Genomic DNA, 20620 nt, shown 5'->3' with positions numbered 1-20620 from the left:
TACGTTGTGTGGGTGTGTGTATTGGTCTCTGTTTGTCCGTATAAAACTCACTTTATCCCTATCAGATACACTCTACCTACCTACCTGCAGTAGCGCGTATTCAGGTCAGCCACTTGCAACACTGTTGATATTTATCCCTAGTGTTCAGTACAGTGACGTCACTGACGCTGGAAATTTCGAGACTATAAATATCGACTTGGGGATTTCCACATTTTGTAGCTATACATATATACTAGAATTCATAAACAGGAACGTCACTCAAGCTGAGGCTATAAAAAGATAGTGGGATTTTCCAAAGGAAAAACCCACAAGTTGGAGCTATAAATAGATAGTGGGATTTCATAGGAATTTCAGCTGATTATAGATACATAGGTATTTATCCACGATCGTCACAGAAGTTGATATTGTAAGTAGTTACTAATTTTATCTATTTTATAGTGTGTGTGTTTATCTGTGTGTGTGTGAGTATGTGTATGTGTGAGTATGTCGGCGCGCGTACGTTGTGTGTGTGTGTGTGTGTGTTTGTGTGTGTGTGTGTGTGTGTGTCTGCGCGCGTACGTTGTGTGTGTCTATTGGTCTCTGTTTGTCCGTATAAAACTCACTTTATCCCTATCAGATACACTCTACCTACCTACCTACAGTAGCGCGTATTCAGGTCAGCCACTTGCAACACTGTTGCCATTTATCCCCTAGTGTTCAGTACAGTGACGTCACTGACGCTGGAAATTTCGAGACTATAAATATCGACTTGGGGATTTCCACATTTTGTAGCTATACATATATACTAGAATTCATAAACAGGAACGTCACTCAAGCTGAGGCTATAAAAAGATAGTGGGATTTTCCAAAGGAAAAACCCACAAGTTGGAGCTATAAATAGATAGTGGGATTTCATAGGAATTTCAGGTGATTATAGATACATAGGTATTTATTCACGATCGTCACAGAAGTTGATATTGTAAGTAGTTACTAATTTTATCCATTTTAGTCTAAACCATTGTAACTTAATTTTCGGGGATATGTTTATTTTCCTTTAAATTCTGGGACAATTTCGTCATTTTAGCGTTACTTTTAGTCACATCCATTTTGTCGTTGAGCATTTCCTTGATTATAGCTATTTATAGCATCATTACAATTATGCAAATTTTTGAACACCCCAGCAAGATTTCAGGTCTTGGTAATGCTTTATATATAAATCTCACGCTTGTACTAGTGTATGTATGTTTCTGTCTCTGTTGTGTTTGACCCTCTACCATCATTGTCCCTAGACAATCCCACCATGTTCAATTCCCCTTGACGCTATACAGACCCACCATGTTCAATTTCCATATGTTAAATTCCCCTAGTCCCTAGATAGACCCACACTCTATTCCCATGTTCAATTTCCCTTGACGCTATACAGTCCCACCCTGTTTAAATTCCTTTGACGCTATACAGTCCCAATTCCCATGTTCAATTCCTCTTGAGGCTATATCGTCCCACGATTTTTCTCTATGTTAAATTCCCATTGAGGCTATATGTTCCCACGATTTTTCTCCATGTTAAATTTCCATTGAGGCTATATGTTCCCAAGGGGGTCTGTAATGCCAATTCCCATTGAGGCTATAGGATCCCCCTTCACTACTAACGATATCAATATTTCAACATCAAGCATATATCCTAATAATGCTATTGGTGCCCACATTTTCTCTGAAAAGTGTTTGCCTAACCAGACATAACAATTCATATGGATATCTTCGTCAAACTTAAATGGCTCGATACAAGCAAATCCAGTCAAATCAAAATCTGGTAGAGGTCCATTTATTGATACACTGGTCATTTCGTGGATTGGATATCCAAATCTGTTAAAATATTTCGAACATTTCCCCATTCCAAGAAAACTTGCGAGATAACACGCAATCATATCATCCGAAATAACATCCTTTTAATCGTATGTAGTATTCCATAATCCACCATGTCCGTATTCGACACAACTTGATGTTATATCATCTAGAAAATCAAATCGAGTCGGTTTCCACGAATTTTTCTCTCTAGCATAATGAGCCGCAACAGATGGAACAGTAAAACAATTACTCAGCAACTGATAAGCTCTGACATCTTCAGGGACATAGGTATATTTCAACGCAAGATTTTACATTTCTTTGTGGAAAGTGTACGATAAATGTCTCCATCAGGCTGTACAAATTAATCATCTGAACTTTGAAATAACCATACTGATACATGATCATTCTTACTTATTTCGTTAATAAAATCAAACATCACCGTTATAAAATTTAAGTTCGATCTTGAGGAAATATTGTCACCGCAAAAGTCCAAGAGTGCACATTATGATCAACGATATTTATCGGAGCTACCTTCGATTTATATTTCGATTTAAATAATACTTCTCCTGTTATTGTTTTTACTTTTATTGGGAATTTTAGTGTTTTTTTTTTCTATCATTTATTGTAGCTCCTTTATCCTTGACTGATTTAGCCCATTTGTATATTTTTCCACATCGTATATCTGTAGTTTATTTCCACGTACTATCGAGTTTGTGAAGTGTTCTGTAATTCGCTCGGCATTACAATTTAATGTCAAGAACGAAAATTTCATTGGTTTGAGATCATTATATATATATTTGTCATTCAGCGGATACATTGCAAAAATACCTGCGGTCACAGGATACGCTTGCTCATATTACGGTTTGTCAAGGCAATATTTCTGGTTTGGAATTTTTATTTAACGTAACAATATTTCCATTGTGAACACGGACAGGGTCATCTTTGTCACGGATAATCTAAGTATCGTCTACTTCCACAAAAAATTTTATTCTAAAAATATATCTTTGATTGTCGAGATTTCATTATTGTTAAGAGATAGCTCTGGGTAGCGTAATTAAGTAATTGTTGCTATTTATTTTTTGTGTCGTCTTATTTATTGTTACAAGGTATTTTATGATTCTGAATGGAGATAACTCTGTCAAGGATACATAGAGCTGTTCAAGAGTTTTCTCGCCTGTATTTTACAATAGTATTCGCTTATAAATTATTTTTTATTTTTTTGGTGGTCTTTTTCCCCATCGTGTTGCAAATAATATAACCAAATTGGTATTTTCAATGCAATACAAAGATAACCTACTTCAAAGTATAACTCTATTGTAAGACAGAAATTCAATGTCAATGACCGTCATTTATATGATCCTTGACCAAGTCCCGGATATAATCAGGGGGAATAACTATGTTAGATGTAGCGCCAGTAATCTTATAAAATAATTTTATTTTTTTGATCAGCGTTTTTTTTTAAAAAAAGAAATATTATCCTTATTTTTCTGAATCATTCATGTTTCTTGCTTCATCTAGATTTTGTCAGCCATAATAATTATTAAAAAAACAAACAGCAAATATGCCACGCAAATTTAGCGAGCTACTTTTGGATTTCGAAATATTAGCTTATATAGCATAGGACCAGTTTACCTTCGTGGTCTTCCCATAATTATTCGAAATTTTACAGACAAGCACACCCTCACCACATGGTGGGTACTCTTTTGCACTTTCCTGGGTAGATTTTGGGGGAAGGTGTGCAGAAATGTTGAACGTAAAGAAGGCCCCGTTTATGTATTATGTCCATAGAATTGAGTTATAAGTATATAAAATTGTATGTTGTGCAGTCCATAGAATTTAGTGCTGTGCAGTCTACAGAATTAAATAGAATTTAGCATTGTGCAGTCTATAGAATTAAATAGAAGTTAAGTGTTGTGCCATCCTTAGAATTAAGTTAATGTTGTGCTGTTCTTAGAATCAAGATTGTACATAGTACTGTAAATAGCTTAATACATTGCTGTAAATCTGCTATATGTAACTTGTCGTCCTTAGAATTAAGACTGTATATATTTTGTCCCTCTGAACTTTGCATGAATGTCGTATGGCAATCTAGGAGTTCAAATGGGAGTTGTGTTGTGCAAGTATTTATTTTAAATATATATATTATGAACTATGAAAATATTAATGTTATTATTTCTGCAATAAAAATCTTAAAACATGAAGGCATAAAAATATCAGATGAACTTAATCCTGAAAAAAAATTCCGAATTTTAATCATTACAAACACGAAAATTTAAAGATATACACTACCATCAGAGTACAAATTTAACGAGCTACGTTCCAATCCTTGACAAATGAACAAGGAAAGACAAGTTAAAAACTCTGTATCCCTCTCAAGTGTGATTGCTTCTAATCTTACTCGAGCTAATCTAGCTGTGTAAGATTCCCTACCTGGTGTCATTATTTACATAATGATTTAATTAGAGTGTGCTACCTCAAAGAAGCATCACAGTGGGTAAACACACGTGCATACTTTTTAAAAAACAGGAACGACAGCAATAAAGAAATAAATAAATTAACCCAATTAGAGAAACTCTTGGTAAGTTAGAGGCGTCGGTTTGATGTTACTAACCAGACATTTTTCATTTTCGTATGAAGCCTTAGTTTTCATAAATTGACTTTCCAACAAATGGTCTGTTCACCCTCTCTGCTGCTAGCAGCTATAATGAACTTGTGAAAAATGATGGACAACTCTTTGGGTGTATGACAAGTAGTGCAAACAAAACTAAAGCCAATGGTAGGAAAAGTGATATATCTGTCTGACCCTGTTAACCAAGAAGGTGGAACAATAAAATCTATTTTGTCAACTGTAAGTGGGACAATAAACCTACTGGCAATGTCGTTTGTAAAAAGATGGAAGCTTGAAACAGGGAAGGAAACACAAACAACAGTGTGAACTAGAATGCTTGTTTATTCATGGTAGAAAAGGAGATGGCATTGCTAACTATACAGCCCCAAGACCAACAGGCTGTAATGGCAGCATAAAAACTTCTCATGTCCTGATGGGGTTACAACAGTGGCATTTACTGTTAGCCAATCTTAGTACCATTTACTACCATTCCTTCATTATTGTAAGAGCAAAAGTACAAAACTGGTACATGCAATACAGGCAGAACTGCAATGTATGCTTAAACAAATGAAAAGTGACAAAAATTTTAAGTGACATGAAGTGGATTCAACACAGAATTACAAACTGTGCCGATCATACCTACAAGGATGGAATGCATTTCATACTGCAGAATGTCATGTGTCTCAGTTAATCCTTGGTGAAGTTTGTTTGGTTGACAGTAAGATTTGGAACATTTAATGGACATGCATGACTAGTATACCCACTTTCCTTTACTTCACCCTGGCAAGATTTTTTCTTTACATTTTTGAAAGAAAAAAAATACCCGTTTAACCATATAGAATAAACTTTAAATATGTTAAAGTTATTCTGCACAGACGTCTTTACAGCAAGTCAAAACATGGTTTTCCAAGTTGTGTTTTTAACACATCCTTTATTATCACTACATCCGCAAAATCGGAAATTGATAATCAAGTCTGTGAAGGAAAACTAAGGAGGCATAATTCAACATTCAAATATAGATAGCGAGAAGTGCATTAAAAATATTGTGTATAATCCTTCATTAATACACATCCCCAAGCACAGCAAGCAATCAGTTTCTAAAAATCTGCCAGTAATGTATACAGAACTAGTTCTGGGCCTGCAAATGTTTGATGTTTCTGGTATCTTTAGAAATTAAATCTTGAACTATCTGTATGTGTGTACAACTTTCTCAGAATACAACAGGATAAAGTTTATTAGGATTATGTGATAACAAGCCATACATGTTCAATACCTAAAAAAGACATTTGTATTTATGTTATCTGTATTGAAAATTACAACTGGCTCCTCCATCATAAAGCTTCACACAACATTTCAAGCAATAAATGTTCATCCTTACTCGAAATGTACAAATCCTGCATCTTTATTGATCAGAAGAGATTCAAGATTTGGAGTGGAGTTTAAACATGGTGGGTCCTAAACATGCTTTGAATTGATGTTATGATGTTGCAAGACATGAACTTGCATTATTTGATGTCGATTAGCCAAATGAAATACAGTGGCACCCTTGTAATTGAGCAAATACGGATGCAACTAGAAGTACTGATGCAGGTTTACACAATTTATGAAATCTATTGTTCCTGTTCGATTAAAATGAAATTCTTTTTGCAGCAAACAAATTTCACTTCTCCCTTCGTTTTTAACAAACAAGTTCCATTGTACTGTGCACGAAAGCAAAACAACGGCAGGTCCTATAGTTGTAAAACTTGTTTTCACCTTGGGCTGTCATGAAAAAGGCCAGTCATTGCCTGGTGAAAAATTAATCTATATAGAACCTGGGGAAAACGGAACTGGCTTTCCCTGCACTGTGAAACACACCCCATAACAAAACAAAATAATAAAAAAACCAAAACAAAATTTCTACAGGTCTGCATCCTCTATGACCAATGGCACAACTATAGGTCAGCTAAATCAGTGTTACATTACATTTTTGCCAAGTACAGATTACAAAGCCTAACTGTCAGATTCCTTCATTGATATCTTTTAGAATTTTTCACTTTCCTCACCAATGTCGGTGAAGACCATACATTTTCTTGGCTAATTATTACTCAATAAATCGATTTAGTGAATGGTATTCAACGTTGCATCAACACATGAAAGGTATTTACTGCTGAGGCTAATGTTGAGTGAGTCTCGTGCCCAAAGACACAGCAAGGCAACTGACAAGTCTGGTCTAGAAAGATTTCTAACCCACAACCGTTTTGTTTTGCAACCGTACATGGTATACAGAGGATATGGACTTGAAAAAATATTTGCCAGGTAACCCATTACTCAAGTTTGAGAATGCTTAAAAAAAAAAAAAAAGAGAGTCTAAAATGTATCTACGAGAAAATACTCTAAATTGGAATTGCCTTCAAGAGGTTTAAGTTGTATTGTTTGTTGGCTTTTTCATTATGTATATTATGTATATGTCATGTAACTGACCTTAGTCCTGAATCAAGTTAATCATCTAACTGACCAGTGACATTTTAAAACCACATAAAGCAGAGCTAATATTTCTCTGATTATAGATTAAATATTCAGACCATTATTAATTGTAAACACATTTACTTCAGTTTGAGTTAAGATACGGTCTTGATTCTGACATTAGCATTTTCTGGAGAAGAATGTCTTTTAAGATGACTGCATATTTTCAAAAACTGGAAATTGTAACCTAGTGATGTGGAGGAGTATACAAACTTGTTTACTTGAGGATTATTCATTCTTAACATCCACGTTCTTCCAAATTTGCTAGTAATTTATACCTCTATATGCTGTGTATGGTCATTTACAGCACCTGACTTTACTGATCCCCTAATTCTATGACTGCACCACTGGCCATTGGAAGAGCTCTGTATTCTAGTATCTTACAAGGGAGTAAACAGTATACACTTATCAAGGACTACAATGATTATTAACAACTACAACGTTTAACCATTCATCACTCAACCTAACATAAACATGAAGATATTACAGCTGTCTTTGTTTCCTTTATATTGCAGTTGATTAAGAATTCAGACCTACAGACTAAGCATGTCCACACTGAAGGATAAAGCCCCTCTGAAATAATACCATTTTCCAGTGCATGTTATTTAAGGTAAAAACTCTGTTCGTCGACAACAATATGGTTATCAATTTTGTATCTAAACTGTCTATTACACAAAATTTGTAAAAAATATAGAATAGCAAAACAATTAACACTACAATCAGAATAGTAAATCGCCATTCTGCAAACATGTTAACCTGCGGATTTCAGCAAAATGAAGTTGGCATGTAGATGTAATAGATAAGATCAAGGAAAATTATGAAACATAATTTATACTGGACAGCAAAACTGCAGATCAGAATTTATCCTTACCTGTCTTAACCATGTGGCTAACTTGCTACATTTCAAACCTGCAAAATATCTTTGTAACTGAAAAATGAAGACTAGGTTGCACAGGCCACAGAGTTGTTTTTCCAAGCCTTTCTATTTTTACAAAAACTGTCACACAAATTACAGCTGAAAGTAAAATGCTGGATTCAAGTATTTAATTTACAAGCCACAATAGACACCTTGATCTGAGGATATGGTGTTTAACAAGAGAACCCAATACAACTGTAAAGGAACAAAGAAAATTTTATAATCTATCAAAGCCAAGTCTTGGAGAGATTAAATAGACGAATAACATGAAGTGCAAAAGAAATATCTGCACAAAGCATAAAATTGAACAGTCCTCACCACCTATATACGAGGTAGACACAAAAGTAAGACAAAATGTATAAATACATGTCACAAAACACCGTGCAAATGCAGAAATATCTCTGTGACCAATACAGGTTATTAAGTGTACGCTATATAATCTTTACATTATCAAATCAACACTTGGAAGATTTTTCTTTTACATCACTTCTCCAAATCAGTGATTTTTAGCATAACTGCTGCTATAAAATGACCGAACTGCGAACACAAGTATCTGCCTAAAGATGAGATCACAAATAAATTCTCTCGGATATCTGAGGATTATTTTTCTGGTCTGTCAGGTTGTTTTGGATTACGATATTATAGTTTCATGATGTTATAATGTAGTACAACACTATAACAATGTTAGTGTTTGCATGCAAGGCAAGACATTGATGTAATGGAGAAGAAAGAAAAAAGACCCTTCACCACCACCACCCCCGACTAATGAATGTGAAACAATCACAGCAGGGGTTAGCATTAAAAGATAAACTCCACAACTTAGATTTTCTGATCTCTCTGTCAACCCCAAATCAGACTGTATTAGACCCTACCTGCCAACATGTCAAATGTTCCCCAGTCTCTGCAGTTGGATTCAAATTTCATTCAATCAGGTAGATCTACTCCACTTTTCTGCCAGTTAAATAACAACAGAAAAATGGCCAACTTGAAATTCATGGGTAACATTCACAATTGACTGTTCAGTCATAGAAGTGGACACAACTGATTGGCTGCAATACTTCATTCAATATATTACCATGATCTTTGACAACACAGATTTTAATAGTGTTCTTTATTTAGTACACAGAAGACAAATCTGGATTATTTATCATCATTATTATTCCAGTTTACAAAAACAGTATTTATGAAAATATGACAATATTGCAAAATACACTGAACTAACTAGGGGACAAAATGAATGAAATCCATGCTGGCCTAAATGTAACAAGTTCTGTACTTTTCCTTATGTCATTCAGCAAAATCTACACATACCTGTCCTGCTCAACTTGTTCATAGTAAATTAACTGATGGATTAAAAACAGAGGAGCCAGGATAACATACCCACTCGTTTGTCTTGCCTTTACCATAAATATTAAAAAACTTTATTAAATTTTGACTGGACGTGACAATTTTGTAGAAACTGGATGAAACAGAAGTATTAACAATGTGACACTATATGCATTATGTAGTAAAACTAGGCATGCAAACGATACTTCAGGTGTAATTATGTTCAACCATATGCTAGCCACGTCTCAAATTTAACACGCATAGTATGTTTGGTTGAGTCACATGAAGCCAGGGATAACAGTTAGCTGGTTGTAGAGCAGAGGTGCTTGGTAAACACAGCATGAGGGTTACAGATGAACACTTGGCATATCCTCCATTACCTAAATTATCATTTCTCAAAAGGTCTGTGCAAAAACCCTACTTAGCAAAATGTGTACATGTATTAAGGACAAAATTGTCGACTTTTACTAGATTTCTTTTTACAGGTGTTTCAGATCCTATGCTTGCAAAAAATTTCACATTAAATTCATTCAGCATGGAATTCATTCACCTTGTACCAAGACTTGGCTTTATTTACAGATATGAATGTAAAGTAACAAGATATCTGAAGAAAAAAAAAATACAAGCAGTTTTTGCCACGTTGCGAGACTGAAATTTAGCATGAATAATTGGGCTTACATTTCAAACTGGCATGATAAATTTCAAACACAACATGTCAGAAAAAACTACAAAACTGTATGAACATTATCTGTACATTAACGAGTAAAACCCATTTACAAAGTGGTATTATTTGTATCAATATCCATCCAACTGTGACTACCATTGAATACCGGTCTTATCTCAGCAACAATGTGTGCTTGAGCATCTTGAAGGTGTCTTCAACATTTCCAGCAGAGTGATCCTAGTGAAGTGTGTCCATGATCTTACTACTGAAGGAAACAGAACAACACAAGCGCTCAATTAGATTTGTAATCGAGGTCAAACTTGGATGAATATCAACAACTCCATTATTATTTACGCAATCAAATTTAACAGAAAAATATTCCATAATTGCTCAATTTCATCAAATATGGATGGTGTAAATATTGTCTCCAATATACTTCAGAAAGTTAAATTGGCAGTAATGCCCCCAAAATAGAATTAAAATTTTGATACGTTAAAAATTTAGGTACTCAACAATCTGAATAAGATTATGAAATACTGGTATCCGATTTGATCTTTTACCTTTCAAGAATAAGAGTTGATAGTTTTAACTTGTGAAATGGAAAAAATATTTTTATAGGAGTCATTTTGGATACTCCCTTTGAAATACATGAAGAACTTCTCACAAGATACAATGAAAAAAGTATGTTTCTAATTCTAGTATTTTCACATTAAGACAATTATGTTTAATAAATGTCACTATTCCATGAAGTTCCATCTAGAACTGCACGAGTGGTATAATAAAAATATCTTTATTAAACTTTTTTCCAGGATTTACTTTTAGATGTGGTACCTTGGAAGAAACTGTGCATCAATTTTTACTTATTTGATAGATCTATCAAATTTACTTATGTTTATGATGCTGTTATAAATGTTTCATCACATTTCTTTGCACTGTTCTTGGAAAAATAACAAACATTGAAGTTTAAATGGATCTAAATGCAGACTTGTTCAGTCGACACAAATTTCATTTTTTTTAAAGAAGTTCCATGTTGTTCAATTTCACCACAACAGAGAACAATGTTAATAGGAATGAAAATCTTTTATAATCGACTGTAGATTTCAACATCAGCAATGCATGAAATGTAAAAAGGAAATAATAAGTGTTGTCAAAAGGCATCAAAACCTTTCTTTCAAAAGCAACTGTCACTGACCCAATGTCAATTCATTTTTGATAACATAAATTGGAATTATACTGGGTGTCGGAAATGTCAGGTTTAATGCATGTCATGCAAGTCGGATATCTTACATAGAGAAAGTTTCCATATTGGTTCAAGTTGAGGTAAATGTTCTTTCCTGAAATAAATTGGGTTGTAAAATCTCTTCAGTAATTTTACCTTAGCTCAGATGTTTTACTTCACCCAAAAGCACTGCAAAATTCTCAGGGACTAGAGTTCACATGATGGTACTTACTCCAAGTGTACTGATCAATTTGCATATAAATCACTGCAGTACGCTACTGAATATTTAATGCCATCTATGACTATGATTACAGTGTATATGGTTTGCAATCTGAATTCTAAATTTGATTGGCTGCAAGAATTTTTTTTCAATGTTTACCTCAAATCGAGTGAATATGACGAATAGCCTCGAAGTCAGTATCCGTATTTAATGATATAAATAAAACACCCCATGACTGTACTGTCTGCAACTAAGACTGCTGTAATGCCCATATATAAATACAATCAAGGTTGCTTCAAGAACTATCTGAACATGAAACTGGGTGGATTGAAAAACGATGCAACAGTTTTCAAGATTTACTTGTGCATGCAGTTCCGATCTACCTATTAGAACTGGGACCACAATTGGTTACTGCATCATGCTAAAACAGGAAAAGAGATAGTTGATAATTTATCTCAACCTGCAATACAATGCAGTAAACGAGTCTGGGTCAACAATTTTAACAACAGCACCTAGCCCTGCAGTGAACACAAGCACAAGTCGATAATATATAGGTTTTAACAAATGACGTTGGAGGACACCTAATTCCAACATCAGTGCTTGGGAGCAACAGAACATTTCTTGGTGTGGACTAACAAATCACCTTGTACAGTTGAATACCTGGCGATCAGGATCAAAATGGAAGCTTACTGGTTTTGATTTACTGGATTCTACTTTAAGAAACTTTGTGGTTGGCAGTTTTTCCTTTTTCTTTTTTTCATTCCAAGAAATAACAACGGGCCAAAAACCATGCCCATCTACACAAGTTATAAAAAAATTTAACAAAAAATTACCAACAAGTATCAAAAATAAATATTAATACAAAAAGACCATGACATACAAGTTTAACAATGGTCTACCCATGTAAAATTTGTTCAACTTGATTATAAGGTTGAAAATGCAAGTCCACAAACCATGAATACTTTCAGTTATCTTCATACAATTTTTCTATCATTAATTCATCAATAGAAAATTTTGATGCCTTTTCAAATATTAAACTTTTCATCCTATAATTCCAGATTTAATAATTTTTTTATTAAAAAAAGCAACTAACAAAATTCACTTTTTTTTAGTATTGTTGCCCAATTAGAAAACACAGTTTTGGTTTTTAAAATTCTTAACAAAATGTCAAAAAAAAAAAAAAAAAAAAAGTGAGTGGGAGAAAACTAGTTGCCATTTTGCTGTTGCATCGGTCGTCTCCCTGCACCCTGCCCTTGGCCACTAGAGCCTTGACCTGATTGTATTACTAACGCACGGATGCGGCGCTGAGCCGACTGGCTGGCATAGAAGTGACCTATAATTGTGACTGGAACTTCTTCTGCATCAGGGAAAGTCTTTGTGTCTGGGGTTTTTACAATTGCACCACTGACCCTCTGCATCTCCTTCACCTGCAATTCATAACAAACAAGCAATGAAACCTGGCACAGAATAGGAATATAAAGTAGACTACAGGCTTCAAAGCGAGATAACATATTTGATGTGGAATGATGTTATTTGAAGAATGCTGCTTCACTTTTTTTAAAATTAAGAAAATGTTTCATGGGGGTGGGGAGATGTGACACTAATTTCAATCATGTTAGACTTACCTGTTGCTATTATTTTGCAATACCTTTCTAAGACCAAATTTACCCTCTTCCATACAACAGATTCCATCCATTAGACAAGTTCAAGCTCAGAATTAGAAACAATATTGTCCCAGTTTGCTCCTCATGTCACAGACCCATGCGGAGTAGTCATCCTATTTTTTTCATTAGACAAGTTCAAGTTCAGAATTAGAAACAATACTGTCCCAGTCTGCTCCTCATGTCACAGGCCCATGCACAATAGTCATTATTTTTTTCAGGGACATGTACTTGTGGGACATTAGGAGAGTTGATGAATTTGCCAGTGCAGAGGAAGGCTGGTGACTTAAAAGTTCTGGTATAAAAAAGAACACAGAAAGAAGAGTGGAAGGTAGTTTCTGACCAGATAGCCCACGAGATATCAATGGCTCAGACTTCATGGGTTTAATCTTTATGAATCAAATGTCCCTCTTGGCAAGTGACTGACAATACATTACTTGAGATGAATCAAGCATGAAGATAAATCTGTTGACTATTGTGCAGAAGAGAGCTGTGTGGGTCACAGATGGGCCATCAAAAATGAGCTGAACTGTGGAGATCCAGACTTTTTAGAACACTGGACAGTGGGAAGGCATAATTGAATAGATTATCACTTCAGGAAGAAAGCATCTTCAACCAAAGTCCCTTTTGATTTGAGACTGAGGAAATGTAAATGGGGAGCATGTTTAGCTTTGTTCCAAGTGCAACAGGATTTCTGTCTTGTGTAACGTGGAGCAATTCACTATACTCGAGAAAATTCATCGCAATATATATGAAATTCTGAGATGGCATTAGTGCAGAGTGCTCTATGTTTTGCGAAAGGCCCAGTTGTGTCACTGCAGAAATCCTGAACAAGAAATTCTAAAAAAAGCTACTGTGGACAACACAGTCATCGAAATAGTGAAGGACCGGGATTCCCAGTCATCTTCTATCACATCACTTCTTTCAAATTGCAACAACAACTTTAAACCTTTTTTATGGTTTGCACTTTTGTGCACCCTGGCTTCTTTGCATCTGTGTGAAAAAGAACAATTTAAAAAACCTAATTTCAATCAAATTACAACTAGGTTCTCTCTGGTATTTATTTACGTTGTAAGTTCAGGCTGAGTTATGTATGATGAAGCAGCAAGCTGATGTTTATTAGCTTTTTCGTGCTCTTTATTTCAAGGGCAGCTCCATGCCCAACAGCGAAATCGCATTACACAATTTGCAAAACATATTCTCCTTTACTAGATGGTTTCACAAATCTAAACAAGACGGCACAATTGGAATTAAATCACAATTAATACTTCCAGTTCAGTACCCACAAATGTAGTTCTAGTCTATTTTTAGAACATTTTTCCTCTCTCATTTTGGTGGTGATAGAAGAGTTTTATTTATGCATTTTTGGTAGGGATTTAAAGGTCTGTTTATTCTTGATAATATGAGCTCAGGGTGTTGTTGTCTGTATGTATTTTGGCGACAGTGCACAGTGAGTAATAAGGCCTTGGTGATGATCCGGAAGTGAAATATATGTTCTGTTTACATGCTGTTATGTTGACAGTCAATCATCTAAAAAAAGAGCAGGTCAACCTTTGACAAGAACTTCACCGTGGAGTCATCTTTGAAGGTATTTTAGATTAACATATGATTTGCATTGATTGTCACACAGCGGAAAGGTCAGTACTAAGAAACAAATGTAGAGATCATATAATAAAATTAACTGTGTTCTATGTCCAATTGTCCTTCTAGTTCTGTTTTCACGTCTTTCCTGGAGAAAATTCTGAATATTCTGCTTTCCTATTCAACATTAGAAGTTGAATATTACGAAAATGAGATACAGTGACAGCAGTAACTGTTTGCAAAATCCAATATGGCAGATAAAGACAGGCATTGTAGCCTCAATTTTGAATGAACCAATATTGTAGAACTGTATTCCTATATAATGCGATGCATTTCTATCAGAATGGAACATAGTGCCTGTTCTAAACTGAAAATTGCAAGGAATTTTAAAAATATTTATAAAAAAAATAAAAACTTTTTTGCAAAAAAAAACGTACACCTGTATTCAGGTCCAAAATATGGGACAAATATGGAAAATACACTTGGCAGCTATGTGCCATAAACAGCATCTCCTGGATGTGCAACCAGCCTGAGATGATGCTCTGAGAATGGTTTTGGACTTCTTAAGAAACTTCAGTTTATACACAAACATGATTCTGGTTCTTTATGATAATAATAATAATAATAATAATAATAATAAAAATAAAAATAAAATAGCAATAATGCCCACCCTCCACAAATATTAGGGCAGGTGTTGGGGTCGAGATCTCCAGATTGGTGACCCGTATCAGGGTGTCCTGACCAAACATACTTCTCCAACGTTAGTGCTCGTCATTTTATGTGCGTGTCAATAATTCAAAATTTTCATGTGAGTCAATTCACATTTTTTGCTGTATAGATTGTAAAACAAATTTCCATTTTCATAAATCATCCAGGTTTTTATTTCTTTCTTGACTAAATATTTTAATTACATACATCAATTATATTAATATGTTCAAATATATTTACTTGTATACCCTCATTGGACACGAATAGTTTATGTGCACAACCTCTATTACGTCTAATCACATGCACACACACCGAATTTAAAAACAAAAGCATCAAGGATATGGAAAATGCACAAAACTTTGTCATTTAACACGGATTTATAATATGCAACCCTATCATAACAGGGGTTCTGAACACTGTCAACTTGTCAGCATTTCAAACCAAATCAGGAGCTCTTGGTGTTATAAATAAGACAACACTACACACTTGTTTTCTCGTTTTCCAGAACAGTCCAAATCAGTAAAAACTCACATGTCCAATATCTGCTTTGCCTAGTCCTATTATTTATATATATATATATATATATATATATGTATGTATGTATGTGTGTATATATATATATATATATATATATATATATATATATATATATATATATATATATATATATATTGAAAGAAAGGATTCTTCACTGGATGTAAAAGAACCCCAGTGTCCATGGATGACAACAAAAAAGTAATTTCTTTTGCAGAAGCATGAAAATTCATAACCTTCTGAACTGAATCAATCTTTGATAATGACCGACTATCATATAACCATTAGTTGTAAAATGTTAGAGGTTTATGAGCACCACAAACAAGCAAGTATCTGTGATGCAAATGGTTTATAAGACCTCTGATTTCTCTTGCATTCATCCCTTCCTGATATGACCCACATATTAAAGGCCAGCCGTACACAAGAATGCATGCCCCACTCATAATAAGCATAAATATGTTGTGAAATATTATCTATTATGGTTCTATCATCGTGCAACTTTAGTCAACATGGGTTCTGTCAGACATTCATAGACTACTTCGAACTGCACAGTGAAGGGCACATTTTATGCAGACCCTATGCTCAGAAGCACTTTTTGTAGTTAACTGAAATTTCTCAGCTGAAATCAGGTTTCATCTTCAGGTCATAGTGTCCTTAATCTACAACAAAAAAAAAAAGAAAAAACAAAAAAGTATTTTTCCTTACCCAAAGTAATGCAACTATGCTGAAACCACTTGTCTTATTTTAGCCACACATACCCATTCTTTTCTCATGGGACCCCAAAATCAACAGACTTCCTTCTTAACCCAAGTGCAAGCCGCAAAACAGTTTGGCACATGTCACTCACTGACACGGACCCTCTGACCCCAAAACTGATAGGATTCTTCCATACCCAATGGTATCGACTGGTTTCTTAATTGAAGCTGGTATGGAGCTAGAGTCATTCAGCAAAAACTTAAATTGGCAACAGATGAATAAACACGTTTTGATTATCTTCATGGCAGGCATATACAAAAAGGATTCTACTAAAGACGGCATTACTGCCACAGATTTTAAGAAAAATATTCCAGAACTTTTCCAGACCAGAAATAAAAACTTGTAGACTTTCCAGAGAGATCAGAGTTTGTACACAAAAAAATTTACCACACAACAGAGCACTCGCGTTGCTGATTTCCAACTACCGGGTACATACTGACCTGGAGAACTGAAATTCAGCATCTTTTCAATGACTACTCTACTCACTGTCCAAAGTGTTCTGCTTCAGTTACTAATTTAAATGCGTGATTTGAATTTTAACTTAGTTTTAACAATATTTTAATTGCACCACTACCGTGTCTGCATCAGGGGAAAGTCTTTTTTCTGGGGTTTTTACTATTGCACGACGTACCCTCTACATCTCTTTCACCTGCAATCCATAACAAACAAGCAATGAAACCTGGCACAGAATATGAATATTAAGTAGACTACAGGCTTCAAAGCGAGATAACATATTTGATGTGGAATGATGCTATTCAAAGGCTGCTTAATTTTTTTTAATTAAGAAAATGTTTCAAGGGGGTGTGGAGATGTGACACTAATTTCAATCATTTTATACTTACCTGTTGCTATTGTTTTGCAATACCTTTCTAAGACCAAATTTACCCTCTCCCATACAATAAATTCCATCCATTAGACAAGTTCAAGTTCAGAATTAGAAACAATACTGTCCCAGTCTGCTCCTCATGTCACAGGCTCATGCACAATAGTCCTTATTTTTTTCAGGGATATGTACTTTTGGGGCATTAGGAGGGTGGATGAATTTGCCAGTGCAGAGGAAGGCTGATGGCTTAAAAATTCTGGTATAAAACAGAACACAGACAGAAGTAAGAGTGGAAGGTAGTTTCTGACCGCCCAAAATCAACTTTAATAATAAAAAAAAAACATGAACGAGTTCGATGGCCCAAGAGATATCAATGGCTCAAACTTCACATGTTTAATCTTTATGAATCAAATGTCCCTCTTGGCAAGTGACTGACAATACCGCCTGAAAATCTGATCATCAATGTGGAAAATTTCTCGACCCGAACAACACACTCAGCAACTTTTCTTGAAAACTTGTCATTGATGATCATCACTTGAGAAGAATCAAGCATGAAGATGTCTGTCAACTATTGGGGTCACAGAGGGGCTATCAAAAAGGAGCTGAACTGTGGAGATCCAGACTTTGTGGAACACTGGACAGTGGGAAGCATAATTGAACAGGTTATCACTTCAGGAAGAAAGCATCTTCAACCAAAGCCCTTTTTTGATTTGAGACTGGGGAAATGTAAAAGGGGAGCATGTTTAGCTTTGTTCCAAGTGCAACAGGATTATGTCTTGTGTAACATGGAGCAATCCACTATACTTGAGGAAATTCATCGCAATACATATGAAATTCTGAGATGGCATTAGTGCAGATTGCTCTAGGTTTTGCGAAAGGCCCAATGGTGTCACTGCAGAAATCCTGAACAAGAAATTCTAAAAAGCTACTGTGGACAATACAGTCATCGAAATAGTGTAGGAACGGGATGCCTAGTCATCTTCTTGCACATCATTCCTATCAAAGTGCAACAACAATTTGTAAACCTTTTTCATGGTTTGCACTTGTGCACCCTGGCATCTTTGGGAAAAAGAACAACACTCCCCCTCCCTTGTGTCTCTATATTAGCAGATCAACCCTGCTAGGAGGCCAAGACCATGATGGCAGCATGTATGGGAAGGACAACTCACTTCCCTGAAATCGATGTCCCAGCATCAGATTGGAATTAAGAGATTATGTGAAAGGGTGTGCTGTCGATCCCAACCCCTTTATATTCAGGCCCATGCATGCTTACTCCAAGGCACCAACAGGGTTCTTACGCAGCCTGATCAGCATGTCAATGCATTCCCTGTCCCAACGAAAATGTAAATTTTTGCAATAGCATGAAAATTGATAGCCATTAAATGAAATTCAGTTGTTTATTTTTACAATTATCTTGACATATAGCTGTAAAACTAGAAACTGGACTGCATCACAACAATGGTATTGTCTGTCATGTAAAAAATGTAAGAGGTTTATAGACACCACAGGGAGGAATGTACCTATGATGATATTTTTTTTTATAGTACCTCTGATTTCTTTTGCATTCAGCCCTTCCTGATATGACCCACATATTCAAGGCCAGCCGTACACAAGAATGCACAACTTTCTCATAACAAGAGTTATTTCAATATACTATTATCCTTTATAGTTCAATTTTCAAGTGACCGAACAGGACTAGAGACCAAATTGTCTCGTGTAAATAATCAATTTCCAATAATGACAATGGCTTCATATGCAATGACTAAAAGAATGTACATTTAGTAGACCCCATTTCCAAATGCTGAATTAACTATAGCCGTTTGATTCAGGTTAGTGAAAGGTCCGCCCTCTACAGGACAAGACACCAGACAATGCTGGCATTCATATAACATCAGTTCATAGACTGGAGATATTAAGGACAAGAGCAACAAGAACAGGACAGGAAAGCAATATTCACATCTTGCAAGAGATTTAAATGGAAATGCCACTTGTGCTGTAATGACCTAGAAATGGAGCTGAAGCAAGGTATGATCAATTTTGTAAAATATTATGGACAGTTTCAAAGTAGGAATTTAACGAGTAGATGAATGTCCCCCTGCAGGTTCTTGAAGTGGAATGGGCCGATGTGCCTTCCTATGTCATAAGCAGCATCTCCTGGATGTGTAACCAGCCTGAGATGATGCTCTGAGAATGCATTGGATTTCTTAAGAAACTTCAGTTTGTGTGACATCATTTTGGTTTTATAATAATAATAATAATAATAATAATAATAATAATAATAAAATAGCAGCAATACCCCACCACCCCAACTTTTTTTTACGGTGGGTGTTGGGGTCAAGATCTCAAGATTGGTGACCCGTATCAGGGTGTCCTGACCAAAAATACTTCTATAATGTTAGTACTCAGGCCATTACATGTGCATGTCAATAATTCACAATTTCTGCTGCAGAGATTGTAAAACAAATTTCCATTTTCATAAATCAGAGTTTTTATTTCTTTCTTGACTAAATATTTTAATTATATACGTCTATTATATTAAGATGTTCCAATATATTTACTTCTATTCCCTCACTGGACACGAATTGTCGATTCAGATATGCTGTAGTATGTGTAAAACCTCTTATGTCTAATCACACACAAACAAACCAAATCTAAAAACAAAAAGCATCAAGGATACGAAAAACGCACAAAACTTTGTCATTTAACACGGATTTATAATATGTAACCCTATCATAACAGGGGTTCTGAACACTGTCAACTTGTTAGCATTTCAAACCAAACCAGGAGTTCTTGAAGTTATTTTCTACTTTTTCCAGAACAGTCCAAATTAGTAAAAACTTGTCCATGTCCAATATTTCCTATGCCCAGTCTTATATATATATATATATATATATATATATATATATATATATATATATATATATATATATATATAAAATAAGGATTCTTCACTGGAAATAAAAGAACCCGTGTCCACGGATAACCAAAAAATTAATTTCTTTTGCAGAAGCATGAAAATTCATAACCTTCTAAGCTGAATCAATCTTTACAAGATGTAGTACAAACCTGATAATGACCGACAATCATAAAACGATGGCATCAGTTGTAAAATGTTAGAGGGTTATGAGCATCACAAGTAAGTATCTGTGATGCAAATGGTTTATAAGACCTCTGATTTCTCTTGCATTCATCCCTTCCTGATATGACCCACATATTAAAAGGCCAGCCGTACACAAGAATGCATGCCCCACTCATAATAAGCATAATTATGTTGTG

The 20620-nt window shown here is 35.0% G+C and overlaps 1 protein-coding gene across 1 annotated transcript in view; it reads right to left on the bottom strand.

The window, feature by feature from the left end:
• Window positions 1-4755: 4755 nt before the first annotated feature.
• LOC149781008 (insulin-like growth factor 2 mRNA-binding protein 2) overlaps window positions 4756-20620 on the bottom strand; it is a 78427-nt gene continuing 62562 nt past the window's right edge. The window contains exon 18 of the mRNA XM_089938121.1: window positions 4756-12708. Coding sequence (XP_089794247.1) covers window positions 12487-12708 — 222 coding nt within the window. The 3' untranslated portion in view covers window positions 4756-12486. The remainder of the gene's footprint in view (window positions 12709-20620) is intronic.

Source organism: Sinohyriopsis cumingii, chromosome 16, assembly GCF_028554795.1.
Source record: "Sinohyriopsis cumingii isolate HCF-2022 chromosome 16, ASM2855479v2, whole genome shotgun sequence".
In the NCBI taxonomy this organism is placed as follows: Eukaryota; Metazoa; Mollusca; class Bivalvia; order Unionida; family Unionidae; genus Sinohyriopsis; species Sinohyriopsis cumingii.
The sequence above is the reverse complement of the archived record's forward strand: the minus strand, read 5'-3'. Positions and strand labels throughout refer to the sequence as shown.